Below are 27244 nucleotides of genomic sequence, written 5' to 3' on the forward strand. Positions count from 1 at the left end.
ATTTTATTAGAGCACCTGGAAAACTGGGTCGGCCTTTCTGGTACAGCATTCAATTGGTTTAAATCCTACTTGAAGGACAGGGACTTTTTTGTGTCAGTAGGTAACTTTACATCAGAGACCACAAAAATTATCCTATTCAATATCTACATGCTCCCCCTAACTCAGATTTTAATAAACAACAACGTAAGTTATCATAACTATGCAGACGACACACAGCTATAAGTTATGATGTCACCAGGTGACTATGAACCCATTCAAGCGCTGGGTAAATGCTTAGAAGAAATCAATGCATGGATGTACCAAAATTTTCTTCAGCTGAATCAAAACAAAACTGAAGTAATAATCTTTGGACCAAAGGAAGAGCGGTTAAAAGTTAGCACACAGCTTCAGTTAATACAGCTAGAAACCACCAGTCAGGCTCGAAACCTGAGTGTAGTGATGGACTCAGACCTGAACCTTCAGAGGCACATAAAGACAGTAACAAGGTCGGCCTTCTATCACCTAAAGAACATCTCAAGGATTGGAGGACTAGTGTCTCAGCAGGACCTTGAAAAACTAATTCATGCGTTCATCTTAAGTAGAATTGATTACTGCAACGGTGTTTTCACAGGTCTGCCTAAAAAGTCGATCAGACAGCTGCAGTTGATCCAGAACGCTGCTGCCCACATCCTCACTAGAACTAAGAAAGTGGAGCACATCACCCTGGTTCTAAAGTCCTTACACTGGCTCCCTGTAGCTCAGAGAATAGACTTTAAAATCCTTCTGTTAGTCTATAAATCCCTGAATGGCTTAGCACCAAAATACATTACAGACTTGTTGTCAGTGTATCAACCACCCAGACCTCTCAGGTCTTCTGGCTCATATCTACTGTGCATAGCCAAAACCAGAACCAAACATGGAGAAGTAGCTTTTAGTTCTTATGCTCCACTAATCTGGAATAAACTCCCAGAAAACTGTAAAAGCACCAAAACCCTAAATTGCTTTAAATCCAAATTAAAAACGTATTTGTTTAGGGTGGCCTTTGACTGTGCCATCTAAACATTGTTACGTTTTCAGTTCAATTTTCCTTTCATTTTCTTATCCATCATTCTATTCTCTTTATTTTATTTTTTTACTTATCTCTGTTGTTTGATTTTCTGTATCATTGTAAAGTTCTTCCTTGTGTACACCGCCTTGAGTGCCTTGTTGCTGAAAAGCGCTATATAAATAAACTTGACTTCAAGAATCATTCATGAGGACTACTAGATCGAGGCACGTGACGTCACCCGGTACGGCGGAGCCGGGGTCCCACCCTGGAGCCAGGCCTGGGGTCGGGACTCGCCGGAGAGCACCTGGTGGCCGGGTTGCTCCTCGCGGGACCCACCCAGGGGGGACCGTAAGGGACCGGTGCAAAGAGGACTGGGCGGCGGACGAAGGTTGAGACCTCAGCGGCCCAATCCCCAGGTGCTCCTCAGCTGCCCCCGCCCCCCCGGCTGTATGCATGTATATGTGTGTGTGTATATATATAGTCAGTCAGTCATTTTCTACCACTTATTCCATAGTGGGTCGCGGGGGAGCTGGTGCCTATCTCCAGCAGTCTATGGGCGAGAGGCAGGGTACACCCTGGACAGATCGCCAGTCCATCGCAGGGCAACACACAAACAACCATGCACACACCTAAGGTCAATTTAGAGTTACCAATTAACCTAACAGGCATGTCTTTGGACTGTGGGAGGAAGCCGGAGTACCCGGTGAGAACCCACGCATGCACGGGGAGAACATGCAAACTCCATGCAGAAAGACCCCAGGCCAGGAATCAAACCCGGGACCTTCTTGCTGCAAGGCAACAGTGCTACCAACTGCGCCACCATGCAGCCATATATATATATGTATATATATTAATTTTTTTTAATTATCTCTCTTCTTAAGAGATAATACCTCAGGACAAGCCAGAGAAACGAGGATATAACAGTGCAGGTAATATGAAAGACGACAATAAACTGCTTAAAAGGAAAACCACTATTAAAGCTTACTCAGAGGTGACAGTGTAGAAACAGAGTGTAGGCATAGAGGGTAGGTGCTAGGGTGGGAGATGTTTTCTCATAAAGGGTAACCGGTAGCCTGAGTAGATCATTCCACGATCGTGGAACAGTGCATGAAAAGAGTTTGGTTTGTCTTGAGCATGGTGTAGCCCCTGCAAGCAGACTGGAGTGACTGAGCTGTGACCCACAGTAAGCCTCTGCAAGAGCATTCAAGTAGATGGGAGCCGTTCCATTAAGCTCTTTAACAGTTTTAGACTATACTGAAAAAACATACTTTTTTTTTTTTTTTTTACCTTCTTACATTTATCTTTTAAAAGTAGAGACTACGTGAAACAAATTCTGCCATGTAAGCATGTTCCCCACATTGACTATATAAGCAGCCTCAATGCTTTTGTTAAGTCTGTCTTTGTTCAGCGGCTTTAAAAGTATGGTGTTGGCGGGTGTGGCCACCCAGACCACAAGGACTAATGCCTGCCAACACTAAGAAAATGTATTTGGAAACTTTTAAAACAGTAAACACCCAAACAATAATACCTATAAAATCCCACCTAATGCTCTGCCACATTTTCTGCAGTCATTTAACACTTTATGTATTGCTTTAATGTATATGTATCCTTGCACATATATTTAAATTTACGTCACACTGTAGGAAAAAGTTAAAAGTAAAATTTATATGAACAAGATTAACTTCCACAACTAAATCACAGCTAAAATGTATTACATTTACTTTTTTTTATATAACTTTGTCCTGAACAGGAAATAAAAGTTCAAAAAAATCAATAAGTGATTTATTCATCTACGCCACTGAACCAAGACGTTGAATCTTTTCAAACTGAAGGAATGACAACAGTAAACTTAGTGCTAGATAATGAATATACATGGACGACAAGGGGGAACAAAAATAAAGTTGCAAAATCTCTAAATTAGACATGTTAAAACAATGCATGTAAAGAAAGGAAATTTCGAAACGCAAGATGTAGTTTGAATCACTTAGGTAACCTGATGTTATAGCACCACCTAGTCGGTGGAAATACGTACTACACTTTCTAGGTACAAACCGATTAGAGGATTTATTTTAATTATTGATTCAAACTTTAATTTCTGGATTTCAAGTTGAATGCATTTACTAAGCATTTCAATTTTAATGTAATTAAGTTTTAATCACAATTTTATCATCTGTAGTCATTTTAGTTTTAATTGACTTAAGGTGTCAAAGAAACCCATTTTAGAGTCTCTTAAAGCTTTAGGAGACATACCTTTATGCCTATGGGAAATCTTTATTTAGGATAGAAATAAATAAAAATTATATTTTTACAATACACAAATAAAAAAATATTTTACTATAATTTGAATTTTAGTCTTTTGGCACAAGTGTTTAATTTAATTTTCATATTTTTACAATGTAAAAAACTAGACTAACATTTTCCTTTTCCTAATTAATGGTATATTGAGGCTATTTTGAAACTGAGCTATGATGGGTAACTCAATTGAGGTCAAAGCTCATCTAAGACATCTAAGAATGATGTTCAATCTGTTAGCTAAGAATGAGAAGAATAGTGTACAGGTCCTTCTCAAAATATTAGCATATTGTGATAAAGTTCATTATTTTCCATAATGTCATGATGAAAATTTAACATTCATATATTTTAGATTCATTGCACACTAACTGAAATATTTCAGGTCTTTTATTGTCTTAATATGGATGATTTTGGCATACAGCTCATGAAAACCCAAAATTCCTATCTCACAAAATTAGCAATTTCATCCGACCAATAAAAGAAAAGGGTTTTTAATACAAAAAACGTCAACCTTCAAATAATCATGTACAGTTATGCACTCAATACTTGGTCGGGAATCCTTTTGCAGAAATGACTGCTTCAATGCGGCGTGGCATGGAGGCAATCAGCTTGTGGCACTGCTGAGGTCTTATGGAGGCCCAGGATGCTTCGATAGCGGCCTTTAGCTCATCCAGAGTGTTGGGTCTTGAGTCTCTCAACGTTCTCTTCACAATATCCCACAGATTCTCTATGGGGTTCAGGTCAGGAGAGTTGGCAGGCCAATTGAGCACAGTGATACCATGGTCAGTAAACCATTTACCAGTGGTTTTGGCACTGTGAGCAGGTGCCAGGTCGTGCTGAAAAATGAAATCTTCATCTCCATAAAGCTTTTCAGCAGATGGAAGCATGAAGTGCTCCAAACTCTCCTGATAGCTAGCTGCATTGACCCTGCCCTTGATAAAACACAGTGGACCAACACCAGCAGCTGACACGGCACCCCAGACCATCACTGACTGTGGGTACTTGACACTGGACTTCTGGCATTTCCTTCTCCCCAGTCTTCCTCCAGACTCTGGCACCTTAATTTCCGAATGACATGCAGAATTTGCTTTCATCCGAAAAAAGTACTTTGGACCACTGAGCAACAGTCCAGTGCTGCTTCTCTGTAGCCCAGGTCAGGCGCTTCTGCCGCTGTTTCTGGTTCAGAAGTGGCTTGACCTGGGGAATGCGGCACCTGTAGCCCATTTCCTGCACACGCCTGTGCACGGTGGCTCTGGATGTTTCTACTTCAGACTCAGTCCACTGCTTCCGCAGGTCCCCCAAGGTCTGGAATCGGCCCTTCTCCACAATCTTCCTCAGGGTCCGGTCACCTCTTCTCGTTGTGCAGCGTTTTCTGCCACACTTTTTCCTTCCCACTGAGGTGCCTTGATACAGCACTCTGGGAACAGCCTATTCGTTCAGAAATTTCTTTCTGTGTCTTACCCTCTTGCTTGAGGGTGTCAATAGTGGCTTTCTGGACAGCAGTCAGGTCGGCAGTCTTACACATGATTGGGGTTTTGAGTGATGAACCAGGCTGGGAGTTTTAAAGGCCTCAGGAATCTTTTGCAGGTGTTTAGAGTTAACTCGTTGATTCAGATGATTAGGTTCATAGCTCGTTTAGAGACCCTTTTAATGATATGCTAATTTTGTGAGATAGGAATTTTGGGTTTTCATGAGCTGTATGCCAAAATCATCCGTATTAAGACAATAAAAGACATGAAATATTTCAGTTAGTGTGCAATGAATCTAAAATATATGAATGTTAAATTTTCATCATGACATTATGGAAAATAATGAACTTTATCACAATATGCTAATATTTTGAGAAGGACCTGTATAACTACAAGACTTCTGAGACATGGTCGTCAACATAAAGCATTACAAAATCAGCCAAGAAGTCCGTGGTAACTCTGGAGGCGCTGCAGATCTCACAGCTGGCGGGAAAATCTCTCCAGAGGACAAATGTAAATCAATCGCCTTCTCAAATTCGGCTATTAACGAAGGGCGGCAACAGTCCATGTAGGAGGCACAAGAGGACGAAGGTGCACTGTTCAGATGAAAAAAAGCCTGGATTTTTTGGCCTTAATGTGGGGGAAAACTAACATAGCACATCACCCTGAACACACCATGTTGACGGTGAAACATAGTGCTGGCGGTATCATGCCGTGGGGATCCTTTAGTTCTGCAGGGACAGGTAGGGTGGTCAAATGTGCCAAGCTAAACACAGGAAAAAAATGAAAGACATGCCCCAAAAGCCTTCCAGCTGTAAAAACAGTCTGTCGCTATCATGTTACTACACAAATTTTACATCCGTCTATCCAATAAAGTACATAAAGCCATGTGGTTTTAACGTGACAAAATGTGATCAAGAGGTTTGCCTGGATACCAACCTGGACAATTTGATATCAAGTATTCATTTTGCTGCCAAGATAGAGGTTTCAAACACTGAACACTAAACAGAATATAGAACTTAATTTAAGATTTTTATTCAAAAAGTCGTTTAAAATGATAATTTGTCTCCTCTTTCCGACTCAGACGTGAATTTACTGGTACAGCATAAAAGGCACAGATTTTATTCTAAAATTGTGATTCATAGACAGGAAAAAAACATAGCCCTTCTCTTCTAAGCCACAATAAAAATTGAATTTTAGCCATATCTATTTAAAACAGAATCAGTCTCCTGTAATAGTATAGGTAATCAAGCCAGCAAATATATATGTATAGAGATGTATATAAAAAATTTTAAAAAAAGAGGGTGAAAGCCATGCGTACCAGTTTACTAAATATTTAACAAAAGGTAAAAGTGTCAGATGGATAGTTCGTTAGTGTTGACAGGTAAAAATCTACCCCAATGCACTGAGGGTGACGTTAATGTAGTCTGTACCATCCATACATCAAGATCCAACCTATACATCCGTCATTTATCATGCTTTCTCACTGTGTTGGTGAAATACAAAAAGAAATACCTTACAAAACACATGTTATTGTTTTGGCTTAAACATAGTACCAATACAAATGTAGTGTACACATCCTATACATCAGTGCTCCTCAGCTTAGCACATTCTTATCTTTAACTCAGGTGGAGGTAGAAATACTCCAGCAAGCCCACACAGTCAGAGTAAATATAGCCTTTTGTTTATGAACCTTTAAAAAAAATAAAAATACATTTGAACAATAAAAAGTGTGAAACTAATTCGAATTTTGTTATTTCCTAACAGTTTGAAGCCAATATTCTGGTCAATTTTACCTCCGCAGTGTGCATCACTGAAGACAAACTAATGCTTCTATAATATTGCTCTCTCCTTACATTATTATAGTGTTTAAAAATAAATACGACATGCACATCTTTACATGTAGTGCATTATTGTCTGAGGCGAAGCAGACTCTCTGCAATAAGATAATCCTATCTCTGATCAAACTGATTAAAGTCCATGATTTTCACGTAACAGAATTTGTACCTTTCAAAGATACAGAAATAACAAAAAACACCAACATGGCAGGTTACAATGACACTCACTAAAATCACTTGTTTAGAAAAGTATATTTAAACTCGTCTCACTTCAGTCTTTACTACGATATATAAACATGCCTCACCACAGCTTTAATCCCATTGTTTAAAATGTTTTAACCATGCAAGAAAAAGTCCCTGACCAAAATTCCAGCTAGTTTTGGTTTTCTTTCCTGCAGCGTCAATTAATCGCGTTTCTAATTTAAAAGCAAACAAAACAGGCACTGAGCAAACATTTCAATGACCGCTGGTGCATTCTGGGATGTGCTTCGCTTACCAACTGTAAAATGTAGACATCAAACAAGCGAAAAATGTGACTACGGTGTGACGGTTGGTCTAATTTAAAACAAAATAAAAGAATAAAAATAACGAGTGTGTTCAGAGTAAAAGGAGTTGGGGCTCTGTGTGCCGAGCTGGAAATAGTGTTTTAAAGTCGGTTGTATCAAAAGTCCGATGAGTCTCTGCACCAGACGTGCGGCTAGTCATTGACGAGGCGATAAACATGGTACTGAGCTCCGTGCTCGCTTGTGGACACTTCGAACACGAAGGCAATGCACAGCAGCGTCTCCTGGGTCTCTCTGTTGGACACCACCTGACAAAAGTCAAAAAGGGCAACAGGATGATAAGGACTCACGAGTTTATGGTAAACAGTAAATATACAAGATACATAAATTACTAAAAAAACAACTTAAGTAGGTTAACTTTACAACTTAACTTATTATCTGAAATATAATTTTAAATGATCTTGGCATCTTTTGCTTCTGGTATGTGATTGATTTTGCACTTAACTTACTGAACTAAACTTAACCTTTACAGGCAGCATCAAAAGCTGCTAACAGGCTTTAGTTGACTTATGAACCCTTATTCCAGTTTAACAAAAAGGTAAAAAGAAGCTCAAAGTTAGTCGAAAGACTAATCATAAAAAGACCATCAGCCCTAGTAGGGAAAACATTTTGATTTAATTTCCTCAAATAACATTAGGTTAGTTTGACAAGCAAATTTCTTTTGGACGTTTCACAAAACAAATCAATTGGAAACAAATACACAAATTTATGATGCGTCAATGAATGTAGAAATGAAATTTAATATCTAGGAGGGAATATTTCTAACCTATTTAAGACTTTGAAGCCTAAGATTCAGATGATTAAACCCAAGACTCTGTATGACTAAGATGCGCAGAGCCCCTGTATGAAACCAACAGAGATCCAACTTAGAGGATGGTGACAAATTATCCAACAGATTAGTCAGAATCCATTTTAAAATCTACTAACTATGCAAATCTTAGAGAAACATCTTATCCTAAATACTAAAAATGTGAAAACAATCAAATTTTGTTAGAAGAGTTTGGTAACGTAGTAAAATACCTGCAGAATAGTGAAGTTCTCGAGCACACTGTTCATCATGTATTTCTCTGGCAGATGTTTGAGTTTGTGGATAAAGTTGATCATATATTCACACATAGGTGAACGATGGATGCGGAACATGTACTTTCCTCCTTCTAATCGAGCGTATTCTGTCTGCATGGGGAAATCCACACGTGTTAACGTGTACTAAAGCACATATCTTAAGTTCTTTCGATACCGCGGAACAACAGTTGATTATCTCACCTCAACCTTTTCCACCACCTGTTTTCCGAAGGAGCAAACCTTGGTGGAAACACTGATGGTGATGTTTTCGGAACCGCTGTACTGGCTGCTCACTCCGTAAAAGGCACCAGAACCCTCCTCAATGTCACCGCTTAGGTCCGCCTGGAATAAGAACGTGACCCACAGATGGCAAAGCTTAAATCAAGAAGCTGCTAACGTGAATAATAACAGCTACGGTGCTGATTTATTACACTGTAAAATGTGGCTCGTGATTAGTGTGATTTTTCACAGCATTTCTTTCTGACTTTTGATCAGTTAAAACATTAAAGACATCCAACATAAATGTTATCCGACTGGGTCAGGTAATCACCATTGATGATCCTCTTAATTCTCAGAGAGAATAACCATCTTTATGCACTAACCCAAAACTTGACGAGAAAGAACGAATTGTGAGGCCCCTTTTCATACAGCTCCTTCAGACCTCCTTTCTTTTCCGAGAACTTGTCGTAAATCTGTCTCACATCTATAGACTCCAAAACCGGGTCGCTGTAGCCTGGATTTGATGGTCCAATGTGAACAAAAAGGTGTTTATACTGCCGGGAAGGAATGTGAAAGTGAGCGAGAAGAACGAAACAGCATTTATTTGACAAAATAGTACACATCTATTTAGTCATTTCTTTCAATTACTATAAGTACCGTCTCCCTGTCTTTTTGAGTCTCCATAAAAGCAGAGTACTCAAGCAGGCGTAGTTTTCCAGAAGCAATGGTTCTATCTTGCCATACAGGAGCGGCGATGGCTGTGGGCCGAGGAGGCGGCAACGTCTCATAACCTGTCATACATTTAAGCATGATACAATGTGCCTGGGTGTATCTACATGTATTACTGAAATCAAGGATTGGATTTCGAGTCTTACTGATAGGTGGAGGGACAGGCGCTGGTAGTGTAGTGTACGGAGGCTGTGCAAAGGGCTTGATGCTAGAAATATTAAAAATTAAAAAATGAGATGCTGCTGCTAAAAACAACTCAAAGGAAGATACTCATCCAGTTTCTAACCTACAACCTAAACCAACATACTTACTCCTGAGAATGTCCAGGCTGTCCTGGAACAGGTCCGGGCCAGTACTGAGGAACAAAGGAGAATTAAGTCACAGAGCGTTTTCCAAGAAAACCTAAAGAAAAATCAGATGAGTGCGTCTAGTTTTTGTTTAGGGTGCTCCAATCAGGAGTTCTGGGACCATGATCTGCTGGAACAGATACTGAATGCAGACGTATCGTTCCTAGATTGAGTTCATGTTGTTAAGACATTCAGGTTTTAGTCAAACAAAGCCTGATCAGATAAGTTAGAGACAGCTTTCACCTCTCATTTAAACCAATATAATTAGCTGGGAAATTTTCATTAAACTTAACAGGACGACTTAGTTAATGGCACTGGTAAGCTACATACAAACACAAAAACTGAACTGTTCTCCCCTCATTAAACAAATAATCCTACATCTTGGATCAGTCCGTTTCTGTACCACTTTATTTTGCTGATATTATCCAGGGCTTCCATACATTTCATGTTCAAATTCCACCCTTTTCCAAACTCTAATTTCCAGAGGTCTCATTCTGTTTTGGACAACTTCAAAATCTATAATACTTAAAAAGTTAAACATATTAAAACATGGAAAAGACTTTAATCTAATTCCATACTTCTCCAGACTCATTTACATATGTGGGATTTTTATAAATATAAGATCTATTGGTAGAACAAAGTAAATCGAAATAATGGACATAACTCTAGTTTGAGTACTTTTACTGCCCTCTAGTGGTCTCTAATGAAAGGCAAATATGCACAGTTTTTTTTTTTTTTTTTAAATGTTCAGTGACCATGAATAAAAAAATCAAAATCAAAACAAAAATCAATCATGATGAATATTTGGCAATATAGACCGATGGCCTGTTAGTTGGAGCACCCTTGGTGTGTGTCTCACTCTGACTGGTGGAGGAAAGGGAGTCTGAGGTTTCATTACACTCGTAGAAACAATCTGAGCTGACGACAGGTTGGCCACCGTCTGGAGTGCCTTGTCTTTGGATACCTGATCCTAAATGAAATGAGAAACACACACAGAGTAATACACAATGATAAAAACAGCCCATCGCTTATAATGTAGGGTAACATTGTAAAGTCATTTTATACAGTAGGCCAGCCAACATTCACTTCAATTCAGCATGGTGCATTTACTATATAGGACAAGACATGAAAGACAGCAAAGCACAGCCAAGAAAAAGCAAAAGCTGGAGGTGTACCAAGTTGGAACAGCTATCCATCACCAGTACTTAGCTAAAGCCACTAAAAACGAAAGAGCAATGAGCAGAGATTTTAAGTTTTGCACTAGAACTGCAATTGGAGCTACCAGTAATATAATGTAATGCCAGCCACACAGCACAACAAAAGCCTGAAGCAGAGAACTGGAGTTGTGTAACCAAAACTTACCAAGTTCATGGCCTACGGCAAAAAAGACATGTAATAAATTCAATTTAGTACACTCAAAACGTAGGGGACAGATGTTGGGCAACACAAAAACTCTTTGCCTGTTGTGAAATTCATTTGGGGCAGTTATCACTCTGGATTCCTTTGTACTCTTCACAAACTCTGGGATTTGAAATAGTTCATATTCTGCCCAAAGAGCCCAAAACGTGGCAGAAATAAAGCAACGCTAAACAGAAACCTTGGGTACGAAAATTACTACTACTACTATTAATAATAATATTGACTAAGGCTGAAACAATTAATCTGATCATGATTAATAGATTAATCGAGTATTTTAATAATGGCCAACTAATTTAGTAGTGGAATAATTGTTAACTGGAGTATACAGTATCTAAAACATGCCATTTGCTGAAAGAACAACCCACCCACAGCAGCAATTAGACCAAAATTGTACAAAAAATACAAACATTTTGCATTTAAGATGAAAAACCTTCTTTGTTTGTAAATATGCTCTATCAAGTAGCAAAATAATTGCCAGTTGCAGCCCTAATATTGTTGAAATAATGTGCCAACAACCCGTAAATGATCGACCACAAAATGCTCTAAAGAGGACAAAAATATTTAACACACAGGTTTAAGACTGGACTCAACCAGACAGCAGAGCTAAAACAATTATTTGTGATTATTAATTTAGTAATCAAATAATTGTTAACTGGAGAACACAGTATCTAAAACATGCCATTTGCTGAAAGAACAATCCACTCAGAGCAGCAATTAGGCCAAAAATTGTACAAAAAAAATATATAAATTTTGCATTGACGATGAAAAACCTTTGTCGTCTGTGATTATGCTCTATCCAGAACTCCTCAAGAGACAGCTTGATCTGGTTTAAATTCTTTTAAGCACCTTTTGTTATCCGATTATTAATCAATTAATCGAACAAAATTGCCCGATTACCAAAATAATCGTTAGTTGCAGCCCAACCAGAGACTAAACTAAAAATCCTTTATTTTAAAAGAAAACAAACATATCAGAGCAAAATGATTTTTTATGCCACAAATATATTCAACTTTGATGGTAGACAATACTATACTGAAGGCTCAAGAGTCAAACAACAGGAAAAAAAAGTAAAGAAAGAAAAGAAAAATACATGAGAGAAAAGGAAGACAGATCCCTATTGCATCAGGTTTTTTCCTTTAGGTGTAACCCTCAGCGAGAGGAATGTTACAGCATCTCTGCAAGTGTGTGTGTGTGTGTGTCTGCAGGCATGGATGCATTTTATGCATCCATTATTATGCACACAGATAAACTAACCAAGCAAAGTAATTTCATGCAATTTTCTGCCAAATACCAAAGATGTCCTGAACTAAACGAGCAGGCTGGCAAAATCCCATGCATAAACAAAAACCTTTTAACACGAGATCTAATCCCAGAAAATCCACCAAGCAAAGATATTACTTTACAATGGACAACAATAACAAACCTAAACTACGGTCAGCAAGCAAACACAGGACGTATGAAACACAGAAAAACTTTGTATGCAAAAAAAAGCATGACTTCACTTATGCATCGTTAACAGATACTGTGAGTCCAAGTTAAGGCTTTACTTTCATGCAGCTAAAAGCAAAGGCAGCGATAGCACAGCGTCGCCACAGAACCTAAAAGAATTTGACATGCAGTCACACAAATTAGTTGATTATCAATTAGTCAAAATCTGTATTTCACTATTTCACAGCATGCAGTGTTAGAAGAGAAAAAGGTTTGCAAGAGCTGACCAGTGACAGTCCATGTGGTGTGAACTATGACCAATCTGCTAGGTGCAGTTGGAGCTTTAACAACCAACTGAATAGCAGCAACAAGCATTTCTAAACCCCATTACAATAAAATGGGTTTTAGTTAGATCTGAGCCACATGCAGAACAAAGCTGCTAGCACTGCAAAATCAGTGAGCCTGTGTACCTTCAGCTTAGACTGAAATTCACGAGACTTTCTCTTGGCCAACACTTGCAGGTGACTAGAGACCTGAAGAAAGACAGTATAAAGGGAAAGGATGGGAAGAAACGGGGAAAAGAAGGACTGTAACTACAGAGGATAGGGAGAGTTGATGCAGGGGAACCCACCTTGATGCTTGCTTGGTATTCACGTACCCTCTTACGTGCCAAAACTTGAATGTGACTAGATACCTTTGGGGCCAAAGTTTACCCCCATGAAGACAAAAAGGAGTGTCTTTCAATTTAAAAACAACCAAGATTAACTACATACATTCTTATATACAGCTAAAAAAACATCTGTGTGTATATCTAAAAATACAGCTGGAAATATGCAAATTGTCCAGTAATATCTGTACATACCTGTTTGCGGGTACGCGTCTTCCCAGTTCGGAGCTTTATGTAACGAGCTATCAGCTCATTTCGACCTAAAATGTAAAGAAATGCGATAGCAAAAAGAACCTGAGTACAATCTTCCCATTATAATAAAGTATCAAGTATTTGAATCTCAGTTCTACATAATCTTTGAAAATGTATGCAGTGTATCAGGGTCTCAAACTCAAATCCTCCAGAGCCGATGTCCAGCAACTTTTCAACTCATAAATAAACACAAAGGTAATCATTTTGTTATAAACCCTTGGATGTTTTACAAAAAGAAACCGGTATAACATTACTGTGGCTGCACTTTTAAGTGTAAGATTTATCTTAAAAAAAAGCAGAGGCTCATGTTGATCTAATCCAGCTCTCGTTGCATAATTATAATATCTGTCAGTCTTTGCATATCTGTGGCTTCAACAATATTCCCAATTAAACATAATGGGCCTGGTTTAGCCTTCCCTGCTGGCAGAGCTTCAAAAAAATGACAAATAAGATGCATGTTTGGAAAAAAACAAAGGATTGGCTGTCTGCATGGGGTGACTGTAGTCTCCCTGTTCACCACTTTCTTCCTCTGTCTCAACACCTACAAATCAGTCCTGATGATTTGCTCGTCTTTGACCGTAACCGGTGAGCAAGACGCTCTGCTCCAAAGAGGTTAACTGGAGGTGTGATGGTGGATCACATGTATGTAGTAACATCCATCGGCAACACCCCGCGCCTTACCGGGAAGCCCCTCAGTGACTTTGGATGAGTCACATCAGTTAAGCTACCGCAATATTAAAAATTCCCCAAAAAGTCACAAAAAGAGGCTGACTCAGACAAAGCAGACCACTCCAACTCCTCAGACATAGGGACACAGTCCTCTGCTGCCCACTAGTTCTCCAAATAAGGCCAGTGACTTTTCTTTTAAAGTAACTAACTGAAGTACAAGCGTTGACTGTATAACTGAAAAGTGAGACGAGTAGGACATGAAATCTAAGCCCCAGAAACAAAAGTGAATTCATGGAGGATTTTTGACTGGAAGACTTTTTATTCTAACTCCCTGGAACCCCTCAAAGTTGTATTCTTACCCCTGATTCTACTCTTCACACACACTTCATCTGAGACTGTGCTGCCACTTAAAGAACATCATCATCTTCAGATTAAATGAAGATTTAAAGAAAAAAACTAATTTTACAGGGGGCTGATGTAGAATTGACCACTAGAATTTAACTCCTGGGAATCTATGCAAGTGATGATCTCCCCTGATGAGGCAACACTACACATCTTTCATAGCTCCGTTATCTAGAGCACACTCACCAATTAGCACTGCTGTGTGGCATGTGGGTAACACAGCAAAAGGTCTGCTAGCCACTGGAACTATTGGTTAGGGCTAGACATGGGCTGGTTAGCAGCTTCGAGATATTCCAAAGTTATAGTAACTAATAGTAGGGACACTGTAATTAAAACACGTACAGTGGGCCAGTGGCCACACTCCCCACACTTGGGTTTACTCATCTTGTATCAGATTGGAAAAAAATATATATATATTTATATATATATTTGGAAAATGTAAGGTTCAGCCTCATAGAAAACTGCAAATTGATATCAGCCAGTAAGAGCCTGATCAATCCATCTTTAGCTGAATATTACAATAACATCCTTCCTTGATTATAATTTATTGTTCTTATAGTTTACTTCTAAATAAATGTTAGTCTCACCTATTTTCTCAAATAGCAACAAGCAAAGACTCTGCTTGCTTTGAAAACAGTGCGTATGGCATACCCATCTGAATTGTTTGAATCCTTAACAATTCATGTACGAGATGCAATCTGACACCATTATAAACAACTTTTGTTATAAACATGATATAACTACATTGAGACTGCCCCTCCCACTCTGACTGCGTCATTTCTGGTGTAGGAGTAAACAAGGAGTGGGAGCAGGAGTGCTGGCCCAGAAGGAAGTTCCCCAACTGAATCAGCTTCTGCTGATTATTTTTCAAGATGTCTGATCCTGTTATGTTTCTTGAGCAAGTCTGGGATCCAGTTGCCTTTGCAACATATCACCCATATCACCCTGATGTTTGAGCTATTTTCATGGCATTGTTTTCATTAAAATAGGCAGAACGTCCACCCCGTATCCCTTTAAAGCCTGTTTAACTTCTTAGTGTAAAAATGCATGCTTGACACTGCAGTCTAAGAGGAGATCTCTATAGCCGGATATGAATGATAGCAAAGCCATCCTGGACACTGAAGTTCAATTACAACTAGTGTAGGGTTAGAAGACAGAGATCCCATAAAGATCCAAAAAAGGAGGAAAACTAACTTGTGAAAACAAGCTGAAACTCACAGATTCTTTGTCATTTGCTTAAACTGCTTGAATTTTGGTACATCTTCCACCACACAGTTGAAAGCAGTGAGAGAATAACAGAAGACATAGGGTGAGAATAGTACACGGTTTTTACACTACCATCATGTACAGTTTCTGTACAGTCTGAACGGCCTTGAGTGAATATGATGCCACAGGTTTTAATTTATAAATATAAAATCTAATGGAATTTCCTGTATTACTATAAACTGCTGAATGTAATTGAAACACTAAAAACCGACACATTTTAAAGATTCAATTTTTAAAAATATATATTTGAAGTAGAAGCAGCAGTGTTACCTTTGCTCTCCTTTGAGCTGTTTAAACGACAAGCTGTTCTATTAATATGAACGTGGCTGTAACATTGAAAACGTCAGTGCATGAAACATACAAACATACAATACAATTGTGGGATTTTCCCCTCACAACACGTCGTCATGCGAATGCAACTAATGTATGAAAGGCTGAAACTGATGAAAATGCCAATAAATTCATGGCCGATCAACAATGATGGGACTCTTAGACGTGAGACGAAGGCTTTATTTCACGAAGCTCTTCTGAGGCCCCTGGATGACCCTAGTACAAATAATCAGACTACAATGAACATGCATTAAAACCAAATAATGCAGACCAATGTAAACCAATCTTTAAGCCACCAGTGCATAAACAAAAACAAGAAGCCACTTTGGGTGTTAGCCCCAACTTGTCGACTCACTCTATCTTTTGATCTTGTTGCTGCTGGCTGCCCTCTGACCCCAAAGCCAAATAATCCTCTCCCAAAATACATGCAGGTGGATCACTTGCTCACGAACTAAGTCTCTGCAAGAAGGGCCAGTAACGAACAAGGTTCTAAAGTGCAGACTTGATCGATACAGACCCTTGCCGAAGGGAGAAGCAGAAAACAAACAGGGTCTAAAATTAGGACCTCCTAAGGTCCGAAGGAAGGTCAGTTTTGGATTACATAAAGCGACTGATTATTATTTTAAAATAATTTTCTGTTTTAATATTTTTGTTTCAAATCTAGAGCAACTTGCAGGCAAAGAACAGGATTAAAACATTAATGCAAAAGTGGACGAAACTACTAGGAACAAAGAGAGCTAGATGTTAGAAATCTTTACATTTTCATTGATATAGTACAGAATAATTTTTTATCATGATATGACCCAACAAAGTGTGCTTAAAATGAGACAGTATCCAGACACACGAAGCTGTATAAGTGCACCTTGATAGGTCAGACCATCGTTGAATAGTTCATTTGTTTTAGTACTTAAAACCAAACAGTGATTGTCCTTTATTATATAGATTTATTACACACAGAGTCAAAATGTTGCTCATGCTCTAATTTCTGTTAATTTAGCTAAATATGGATTACAGCCAAAACACCAAATTCTGTTTCCAAGAAAGAAAACCCAAACAAGACCAATGTTATGACTTGCACAATAATGTAGAAGACTCCTGACTTGACAGACACAGACACTCCCCACAAGGAGGGTAAGCCTCACAAAGGGCTGTATTCAACCATATTACTGGAAAGTTTGGTGAAAGGAAAAAGGTTCACAAGTAACAGAGCTAACTCAAGCTTTGAGAGGGTTGTGAAGCAAAGCCTTGTAAAAACATTTGGGGAGATTCACACGGCATGGACTGCAAATGGAGCCAGAGCTTCAAGAGCCACCACACACAGACATGCCCAGGACATGGGGTACAACTGTTGCGTTCCTTGTGTTAAGCCACTTCTGAACCAGACAACATCAGAAGTGTCTTACATGGGTTAAGGAGAAAGGATTGGACGGTTGCTAAGGGGTTCAAAATCTTTGTTCATAGAAAAGTATATTTTCCATGTCAGTGGAAATCAAGATCCCTGAGTAAGAACGGAGAAACACAGAATGTAATATGACTGAGGTCCAGCGTAAAGTTTACATAGTCAATGAGGATTTATGGAGCAATCTTATCTGTTGATCCATTAAGTGTTACCGGCTTCAAAAGCACCGTAGCCGTCTACCAGGATGTTTCTCAGCACTTCATGCTTCCAGCAGGACTTGGCACCAGCCCTCATTGAAAAACATAGCAATACCTGTTTTAATAACCATGGTATCACTGTGTTTGATTGGCCAGCAAACTTGCTTGATCTAATCCCCATAAAGACTCTGTAATATTGTCTCGCAGAGTATGAGCAGTGTGTCACTATTAAAGCAACCTGGGCTTCCTAAAACCTCAGTAAAACCACAGGCTGATCCCATCTTTGCCGCACTGAACTGGTGCAAGAATTAGTTGAAAAAGGAGCTTTTTGTTATGTGGGCCCACATTAACGAAAAACAATTAAAAAAAAAACTATAATCACAAAACATTATATGCTGATCTTTTTCCTGCTCCACAAAATATGAGCAAAAAAAAACAAAAAAACAGTAGTCAGATGTTCTGTAGGAAAGGGATATTTAAACCATTGCAGATCCAAAACTTAAACAGGGTTTTGCATATTTGTCTGAATAAAAGAGTCATACAGTTTCTAAATTATTTTGGGCTCAATTGAAAGGTTTTTTTTTTTTTTTTTTGACTATTCTCAGCAATGATTGGATTTGGTTCTGCTTTGGAGTAGAAGTTATTGGATGGATGTGGTCCTATTTACTTTGTAATTAAAGATACTGTGAAAAGTGTGTCTAATGAAAGGAATACAACATCAGTTTTTAAGAAGATTTTAACTTGTCTGTAATAATTTTGCCCTAATTAAAAATAAAAAGTCTTCCTCTGCATCTAGCACCTGCGCTGGGGGGCCAAAATCATTGTTGAATAACCGGTGGGTTGCCGGTTCGAACCCCTACTCCATCCGTCTCAGTCGTTATGTCCTTGGGCCATTTTATTAACTAATCTGTTTATTTGAATAAAAATGGCACATGAAACCAGCCAGTTGTCCACTATTTAGTACCCAAGTTACCCAGATTAAGGAACACTCATTTCCAACAGTTTTGCACATAGGAGATTCTATTCTATTTAAGTCACGGAAGAGTGAAAAGATAGCTCAGCATCAATAATTATGTTAGGACAGAAATTTCCTCACCATACATCTTGCCCTCATCTGAAAGTATGATCTTTCTCCTCCCGCATGGAGGGTAGATAGCCAGCGCTTCTTGAAAGCTCTGCTCGATGTCTGGACTCCACACGCCTTCAGGGTCACCGTCCAATCCACGGTCAGCCCCATCTGCCAGTCCCTCTCCATTACCACTCTCCTCCTGCGCCCCATCAGGGCTGCTTCGGCAACTCCACTCCGACGCAATGATGACGGTTCCAGCTACACACTCACCTACAGCACAGCAGATGAAATATCAATGTAAATTTTCTTCAGTTTTCTAGGTAAAGAAAAGGGCTAAAAATATGTTGAGTGCAATACGATCTGATGGATTTGGCATGATGGTCACAAGTGATTTTATGATTGGTGTACAAACAAAACCTAATGGTATCATAAACACTTGAAACAACAAACAAAACAAAAAAAGACAATTTAGAGTGAGTTTCTTCCACATTAAAAAGCATCGGACCAGCATAGACCACAAAACCAGAGAAAAGAGAAGTAATTATATCTGTAGTGGAAAGATTTTGACTAAAAGGCCCCGCAATCAGCAAGGTTTACAGAAATAGAAGTAATTGTCCATGAATGCTTTCAAAACACAATCAAAGAAAAAAAAAAAAAAAACTAAAATAAATCTGAATATACAAACTAGAAATGTTGTACGTACAACTAAAAACAAAAAAAATATTCTTTTACAGAAAGAGACGAAAAAGATCCTAAATTTATAAAACCAGTTTGTGCACCAACTGCATTTAATGATGATTTCAAAGTAGAAGCAATCACTAACAAGCTTGACAAATTTAAGAAAACAGATTGAGATTTGATGAGGTTTAATAAGTAAAACACCCTCAGTGGCTTGGTTTTGTATGAACAAACAGTACATGGTTCAACAACATCTACAGTTGTGTATAAAATAATAGTTTGTTTAAAACCGTTAGTAAAGTTCAAAATCCTTAGATGAGTTTGTATTTCCATGCACAGGGAACACTGCACATTATATTCTAAATCAAACCATGAAGAAAAATGTATCCGTCTTTTAATAACATCACAGAAAACAAAGAAAGATGAACATTGGGCTTTTCCACAAAATAACAGTGTCTGCAGTTTTCTTTAGAAACTTGAATATTTACTGTATAAACTGAAAAAAAAAAAAAACTATGTTTAGTTGTAGAACCAGTGTTTCTGAGAACTGCTTCACGTCTATGTTGCATGGAGTCGACCAACTTCTGGCTCCAGTGAGCAGGTATTCCAGGCCAGGATGATTTGACATTCCACAACCTCAGCCAACAAGTCTTCAACCAGATTAATGTCCGGGGATCGGGCTGGCCACTCCAGAACTTTGATTTTGCTAGTCTGGAACCAAGGTGCTGCTCGTTTACTGGTATGTTATCTTGTTAAAACACCCATTTTAAAAAGGGAATTTCCTCTTTGGCATAAGGCAATATTAACTCTTCAAGTATTTTGATTATGCAGACTGATCCATGATCCCTTGTATGCGATAAATAGGCCTGACACCATAGTAAGAGAAACATCCTCATATCATGATGCTTGAACCACCATACCTTAGTGTCTTCAGAGTGGACTGTGGCCTCAGGTCAGTGTTTGGGGGTCGTCTGACAAACTGTGGTCCTTGGACCCAAAAAGAACAATCTGACTTCTATCAGTCAACAGAATGTTCTTTGACAAATTAAATCCTCTTCAGCACATCTTGGAGTTTCTTGCTGGTAGATTAGCTTCACAGAGGAGTCTTCTAATTGTCACAGTACTCATCATTAACTTCAGACTTTCTTTGATCACCCTGGAGCTGATCATTTGCCATTCTGGCTGTTCTTTGATCCATTTGAATGGTAGTCTTTTGTTTTCTTCCACGTATCTACGGATTTCTTTTCATTTTAAAGCACTGGAGATTATTTTAGCTGAGCAGGCTATCATTTCTGCAGTTCTTTTTACGTTTTTCCCTCTCCAGTCATCGTCTTAATCAAAGTACACTATTCTTCTGAACAATAACTGACACCTGTTTCTTTACAGAATGAATGACAACAGTAATTGAACTCTACACTGCTACTATATTCAACACGCCTCTTTCAAACAATTCAATCACACAGACTCAGGAGCATGCATGCAATGGATGTCGGTTCTGTTGGGTTTCTGACCAAGTATGATTTAACTTATTCTAAATTTTATGTAACTCGTGTTTCAACTAATGTTTGCTTTGGCTAGATGACTAATCTGCCAATATTTTCTCAAATTAGTTAATGACTATTTTGATCAATCTCGGCTTATTTGGTGCAACATCTGTGCCAACGACGGTATATGTTTTACTTAGAGATGCACTAAGAAATAAGCTGTTGACTGGATTTTTTTTTTGGCTTGATTGGACCTGACTGGTGACAGGCAGGTCAGAAGTCTTTAAGCAGTCGGTCACTGAAGGAGCTCTCTGGTTTTACAACAGCGTCATGCAATGGGTGGGAGACACTGTCCTAAAATCATGTTATTTTTGCTAGATTCCTTCTGTCCTAATATCCCAACAGCTGTATGGAATGTGATATTTGTGGGATCATATATTCCAAGTGTCATAAATACATATTTTTTATGCCGAAAATATATTTAAATTGTTGGATGAATCTTTAGAGTTCGATAGATTTTACATCGTTAATGCATGATTTTCTAATATCATGCAACCATAGTGTACCTCTGAATTTTATCTGCTGTGTCTTTATTAGCAGAAATTTCCAGGAACAATTAGAGCAACGATTTGCAAACAGAATTTCAAAAATGCTTTCTCCTCTTTGATGACCTCCTTTGACCATTACATAAGTTAGGGGCTGAGTCAAATAAAAGACACTTTGGTAGATAGACAAATTAAAGACCAACTTTGAGGCTGTTGTCTTGTGTCTAGAAATATTTTCAAACTTCACTATGAGTAAACTCTGTTTCATCTAAAAGTGTTTAGAACTTCCATGGCGAGTAGTAATAGAGCTGGGTATCTGGCGACTGTGGCTCAGTAGGAAGAGTAGTCGTCTTGCAATCGGAAGGTTCGATTCCAGCTTCCTCCTGCTGTATGTCGATGAGCCCCTGGGCAAGGCACTTAACCTCAAGTTGCCTACCGAGCTGCGCATCGGTGTATGAATGTGTGAGCGTTAGTGAGTGCAATTGGGTGAATGTGGCTCTAGTGTAAAGCACTTTGAGCGGTCTGTATGACTGGAAAGGCGCTATATAAGTTCAGTCCATTTACCATTTATCCAGATTCAACGACCTGACAAGCAAAACAAGTTGAGAATAACCTCTCAGTACTGCTTTATTATATTATTCGGAGCTTGCAGATGTATTAACAATGTTTCCCCACTAAGTTAAGATCAACTGACCTAGTTAATGATATTAGATATTAAGACAAATAAGTAATCTCACAAATACTAAATAACAATAAAACCAGATATTTTATTTAGCTATTCATAGAGAAACCTGAGTATGCCCACATAACATCTCAAAAGCCAGTAAATTAAAAGAATGGAAATGAAACTCTCTTGTCATTGTTATGAATGCCCCAAGTCTTCTTTGAACACACACACACACATTTACAATGTGAAAGCTATGTTTTCCAAATTGTGGCAAAAATGATCCCTACCACAAAAGCACCACAGAGCATCAGTGTGGTCTCTGAACTTCCCCTGCTGTGGTGAGCTTATACTATGCACTGTGCTTACAGTCCTCCTAGATTCAGTTGCAGCTGAGAGGGTTGAACAAAAGTGAATGCATTGAAAGTTTTATTGTGTTATACATTAGTAGTTCTGAAGATGCTTCTTTAAGCTAATAGATGAGTTTGGGCCTAATATTAAGCTTCTTGTAGCAGTGAATCAACACTCTGCAAGGCTAATATTAGTGTCTTTATATGAGAGTTTTATTGAAACATCTTTTATTTCAGTAACTCAGTTCACTAAGTACTTAGATTAATTACACACAGACTTATGTTTCCGAGCCTTCATTTCTGACTATGATCATCTGCTTACAGCTAATGAATATTACATCTGACCCATAAAAACATTTTTAATACAGAAATGTGTACTTAATGAAAAGTATGTTTAACGGTTGTTATTTTCAAAACGTACCTTTAATCTGATAAGCAAGCCTAATCGGGACGCATATTCAAATTTATTATAAATGACAATTTATTTATACACACACACACAACAGCAAATAAACATTCTCCAATAATGTTGAGATTTTTTGGCAAGTTATAGAAAAATTTCAACAAATCAGTCACACATACATATGTCCTTGTTTGCATTTCTCATTTTACCCTAGTGTTCCCACAAGTTAAACTTCCAGTGATCAAAATTGGAACAATTTTCTCACGATAAACTTTGGCCAGAGATTAGCAGCTTTACCCCATTTTTCACCTGTTGATTAAGTAATGCTTGTCTGACTTTAAACAGAACAGTACTTCAATTTGTTTGTTTTTTACTGAGCAGTTATTGCTTAAATTAGTTTTAGCCAAGTTTACCATTGTGTGAATCAAGCACAAAACTACTTATAAACTTTGGAGATGCACTAACCAATCAGCCAAAGCTCAGAATCAGTCAATTTTGCCTTGATTGTCTCTGATCAGTGACTGGCTGGAAACATCTGTTTTTTTCCTATTCCTGACATAACTCAAACTAAGAGCTCCCCCTCCTTTGGTCAATAGACAAATCAACTAACAGTATGAATGGTTTTTGAGTTTAATAAAAATCAGATGAGGGTGGGGACATGCTTTGATGCATAACTTGGAATAATCTTTACATTTTTTCCCAGTTTGATTCAATGTTGCTACCTCTATGAAAGAATCAAATACACACATTTTTTCTTTAGTGTGATTTATTCCATAGGAACAAAAAAAAAATTGGAATGGATGGTCAGGCTTTTAAGACAAACAGAAATCGGTATCGTCCAGGAAAACCAGAAATCAGTGCATCATCAACAATGATTAATTTTACAACAACTTCTTCATCCACTAAATCCACTGATCTGAAGCATTACAGCTCGAGAATCTAAAAAGCAGTGAAAATGAATGTTGTGCATTATGGCCTGGGAGGCACATGTGGCTCTGCCGTTTTCATTATAGCTCCCGGGGCCAAAAGGTCAGCTGTTCAGTGCGTCTAGGAGCCAGTAAAGCACCGAGCTAAATAAAACTATGAGCTCAGCAAACTCTGAAAGGACACATGCTAGGGCTGCCTCCTGCACCAATGGAAGCAGCGGGGGACATGATTGCTCAAGCGCCGTTTCATCACAGATTTAATCGGCAACTTCACCGCCACAGCAAACCTTTGTAGAAACTGATCAAGCCTGTATTACCCAGAGATCACAGAAAGAAAATAAAATGTAAATGACTAAGTTGGGAAGCGCAGTTTCTGTTCTGGCTTTACACTCACATAGTAGCGAAACTTTTCCAACAAGAGTAGCTAGCATGTAGAGGGAAAATAAAGCCGTGTAGCTAGATGTGAGTTGGCAACACTCAGAGGAAGAAAACATACATATTACATCTGCCCTAAAAAAAAAGCCATAATTATGTTTTAGTGCAGCAAATGTCACTGTTAGTTTTTTATTTGAGTAAGCTTAAGTTACTAAGTCTTTCGAAATGCTATGCTAGTTTGTTAGCTTGGAAGCTAATCAAACCGTAACAAACTGCCAACTAAGTCCTGAACACGTATAAAATGATTAGTTACGGCACTAGTGGCTAACCGAATACCGATAAACTGTCAGCTAAACACACGGAATTCTGATTCAGCAAATCCGCCGCGGGAAAATGCAAAATATGTCAAATATCCCAAAACTTCCAGCATACACGAAGCGAAGCAGCTGCTGCTGCGGTATGAAAAAGTTGCTGCACACAACAAAGAAGGATCTGGGAGCTACACTCACCTCACAACGGCTTCCCAGCTCTGTTTTCACAGGGACGAACTTCTCTAGGTAGAACCCTGTTTCTGAACAACCCTTGCTCCGAAATTTAAACAGTAAAAACACTAGTGTTTGACAGAAAGAAAACGGTGGAATGCAAATTATGAAATTGGTATGGAATCAGCGCTCGGAAGAAAACGCGCAGAGGCGTGGCGTCGAAACACACCACACGCAAAAGTTTTGTGGCTTCCAGAGCAAACTCCTCCCTTGACGGAATGGGAGACTCCCTGATCAGAGACGAGTTCTGCGGAGAGAGACTGCTGTTTAAAAGTAGCGTTTACCCAGTAAATCTGCTGCTTCAGTGAAAGCGCATTAGAGAGGGGCCTTAAGTAGAATTTCATTCTGGGGTCCATTTTTTTATTGAGCTTATTATCCACAAGTCACAAACAGAAACACTGTTTTATATTGTCCACGACTTAGCATTGGAGTATTGTATATTTAACAGAATTTGTTTTACAGTTAACTAGAGAACAAAAAATAAATCTCTTAAACTGACGGTTTAGGAGAACGAGTTTTGATTGACAGTCTGATCAGTCACCTCATATTAGTTGATAAAGCAGTGGTACCTTGGACAAAGTTCCTACGCAGTCTAGAAAAGTATGGAATCTGATTTAGGAATTTTGTTGGTTTGAATCAGTGTGGGAAAAGAAAATAAGAGTACGAAAAATAATTGTATTTTTCATGCTTTTTTCCTAATTCCATTGTCTGAATGGTGGTGTTCTTCCTCCCCCTCCCTCCTTCCCTTCCTCATTTCTTGTTACCCCTCCCCCTCATTTCCTTCCTACTTTCCATCTCCTTCATTCTTCCTTTCCTTTTATCATACTTCCCTTGTGTCATTCCTTCCTTCCTTCCTTGTGACCTACCTCCATTCCTTTAGTTTTACTAGAGAAACGGGCCAAGTTTAAATGGTTATTCTTACAAGCAACACAGCAAATACATAATTATTTGTTGAGATTTATTTACAAACATTGTGTATAAAAGTGACCCAAGCAGCAAAAATAATAGCAATAAGTTATAACTGTTAAGGTGTAAAGATATTGTTAAGATTTTTGTTTATATTTTTACAACGCATATGTTTGTCAAGTTGTTTAAAACTTTAATGTATGTACATTTTAAATGAACAAAAATATAATTCTGGGTTTGGAAATGGTTAAAGGCATTAAAAAAATTATATTTTTTGATTTATATTATGAATAAGAAATCACACATTTCACAAATGACATACTATTTCTCTGCACCAACAATTTGATTCCCAAAGATTCCCAATGGCATACAGTAGAAGTTCTACTGACTGATTGGTCAGTTCTCAGGTCCTGTATTTGGACCTTTAGCTTCATAGCTCAATAGCTATAATTTTTTTTTTAGTGTGTGTGGTTTTGTTGTGCTTTTCACAATTATTTTGTCTCATAACTACTTACTTCTGATTATTTTAAGATAAATGCACTGCTGTCATGATCAGGCACAACAACTGGGCACAAAATGGGTGGAAAAGCAGTCAAAGTAAAGAAAAACTTGAACCCTTAAAAAAGAAAAAAATAACCTAAAAGCAAATTAGAGAGTTTGTTCTACTGATCAGTTTGAGGCTCCTTTATGGACATTTTTGTACTACACACCTTAATTTCTAAATTCTATATAGCCACGAAAAATGTTAAGAATAACTAACTCTTAACTGTATATAACAAAGATTTATGAAAATTGCATTTAGCAAAAGCCAAGATAAAATCACTGATAAAGCCATGTAGACATATTCACAAAAAGTAAGGTGCTAATCTACGTTTTGACATCTGGTAAGCCTTTCCCACTGCACTGAAGAGCATTTTAATATTTAACTATGATCTCTATTATTTCAATGTTAATGGTGTATTTTGCAGATTTTCAGGTCTATTTATTTATTATTTCATGTGATTGTTTTTTTAATAAAGCAAATGCAGATAATGTTACTTAAAAAAATTGTTTTAAAAGGAAAACAAAATAAAAGAGACCTGGCAACACACATTTGCCGTTGTCACAATGGCCACTGAATCACTGAGTGAACCCTTTTATCCTGAGCTGGCTGATAATCATTAAAAATGGGATTCATTTTCTAAAGATTTCCCATTAAACTAGGATTAGTCAGAATGATTTGGTGCATAATGTACAACATAACCTTCCCAAAAATGCCATATGTGAACCTTCATAGTGTCTTTGATGCTAATGTGACTTGTAAAACTGGGGTGTAAAAAATGACTGGCTAGACTCACTTTATTGTAAAAATTAATTTTGGTGATTGTTCCTGAATGTTACTCTTCAGTCATTTTTAGCACTCTGAATAATAATTTTTTTAGGGAATTAAGATACTTTAGTGAAATCAGTGTTTGCAGCTTTTTCTCTTTGATTGCTAATATTGAAACTCATCAGATCACAACTGATACACTGTGGTGCAATATTATGCTGGGACAAATAGAGGCCATCCTCAAACTGTTCCTACAAGGTTTGAAGCACAAAACTGTCCAAAGTGTCTTGGTATACTGAAGCATGAAGAGTTCATTTTGCGGAAGCTCAACTGCTGAAAAATGACCCGCACCATAATCCCCTCTGCACCAAACTTTACACTTGACACAGTGCAGGCAGGCAAGTAGGATTTCCTTGGC

At 38.2% G+C, this 27244-nt stretch overlaps 1 protein-coding gene across 6 annotated transcripts; it reads right to left on the reverse strand.

Annotated features, from left to right (window-relative positions):
• Positions 1 to 5801: 5801 nt before the first annotated feature.
• On the reverse strand, positions 5802 to 24798 carry tead3a (TEA domain family member 3 a). 6 transcript variants are annotated; one of them, XM_047360971.1, is made up of 14 exons: positions 24579 to 24798; positions 18672 to 18914; positions 13256 to 13320; positions 13025 to 13087; positions 12864 to 12926; positions 10909 to 10920; positions 10406 to 10516; positions 9511 to 9554; positions 9346 to 9407; positions 9128 to 9261; positions 8854 to 9024; positions 8453 to 8593; positions 8210 to 8362; positions 5802 to 7437 (listed from the first exon to the last, which is right to left on the reverse strand). In XM_047360971.1, the coding sequence occupies exons 2-14, from the start codon at positions 18676 to 18678 to the stop codon at positions 7324 to 7326; spliced, it is 1140 nt and encodes a 379-aa protein (XP_047216927.1). In that variant the 5' UTR covers positions 18679 to 18914; positions 24579 to 24798; the 3' UTR covers positions 5802 to 7323. The 6 variants fall into 6 exon arrangements, with proteins under 6 accessions (XP_047216927.1, XP_047216955.1, XP_047216935.1 ...); XM_047360999.1 differs by lacking the exon at positions 13025 to 13087; XM_047360979.1 differs by lacking the exon at positions 10909 to 10920.
• Between the last annotated feature and the right edge of the window lie 2446 nt (positions 24799 to 27244).

This window comes from Girardinichthys multiradiatus, chromosome 1 (genome assembly GCF_021462225.1).
Source record: "Girardinichthys multiradiatus isolate DD_20200921_A chromosome 1, DD_fGirMul_XY1, whole genome shotgun sequence".
Classification (NCBI taxonomy): domain Eukaryota; kingdom Metazoa; phylum Chordata; class Actinopteri; order Cyprinodontiformes; family Goodeidae; genus Girardinichthys; species Girardinichthys multiradiatus.

Bases quoted from the DNA above. Each gene is read 5' to 3' on its own strand.
- tead3a (XM_047360971.1), bottom strand. The intron at 9,025-9,127 runs GTACTTATAGTA...CCTTCCCGGCAG, and splicing joins CTCAAAAAGACAGGGAGACG to TATAAACACCTTTTTGTTCA. The intron at 8,363-8,452 runs GTGAGATAATCA...TTCCCCATGCAG, and splicing joins AGGTGGTGGAAAAGGTTGAG to ACAGAATACGCTCGATTAGA.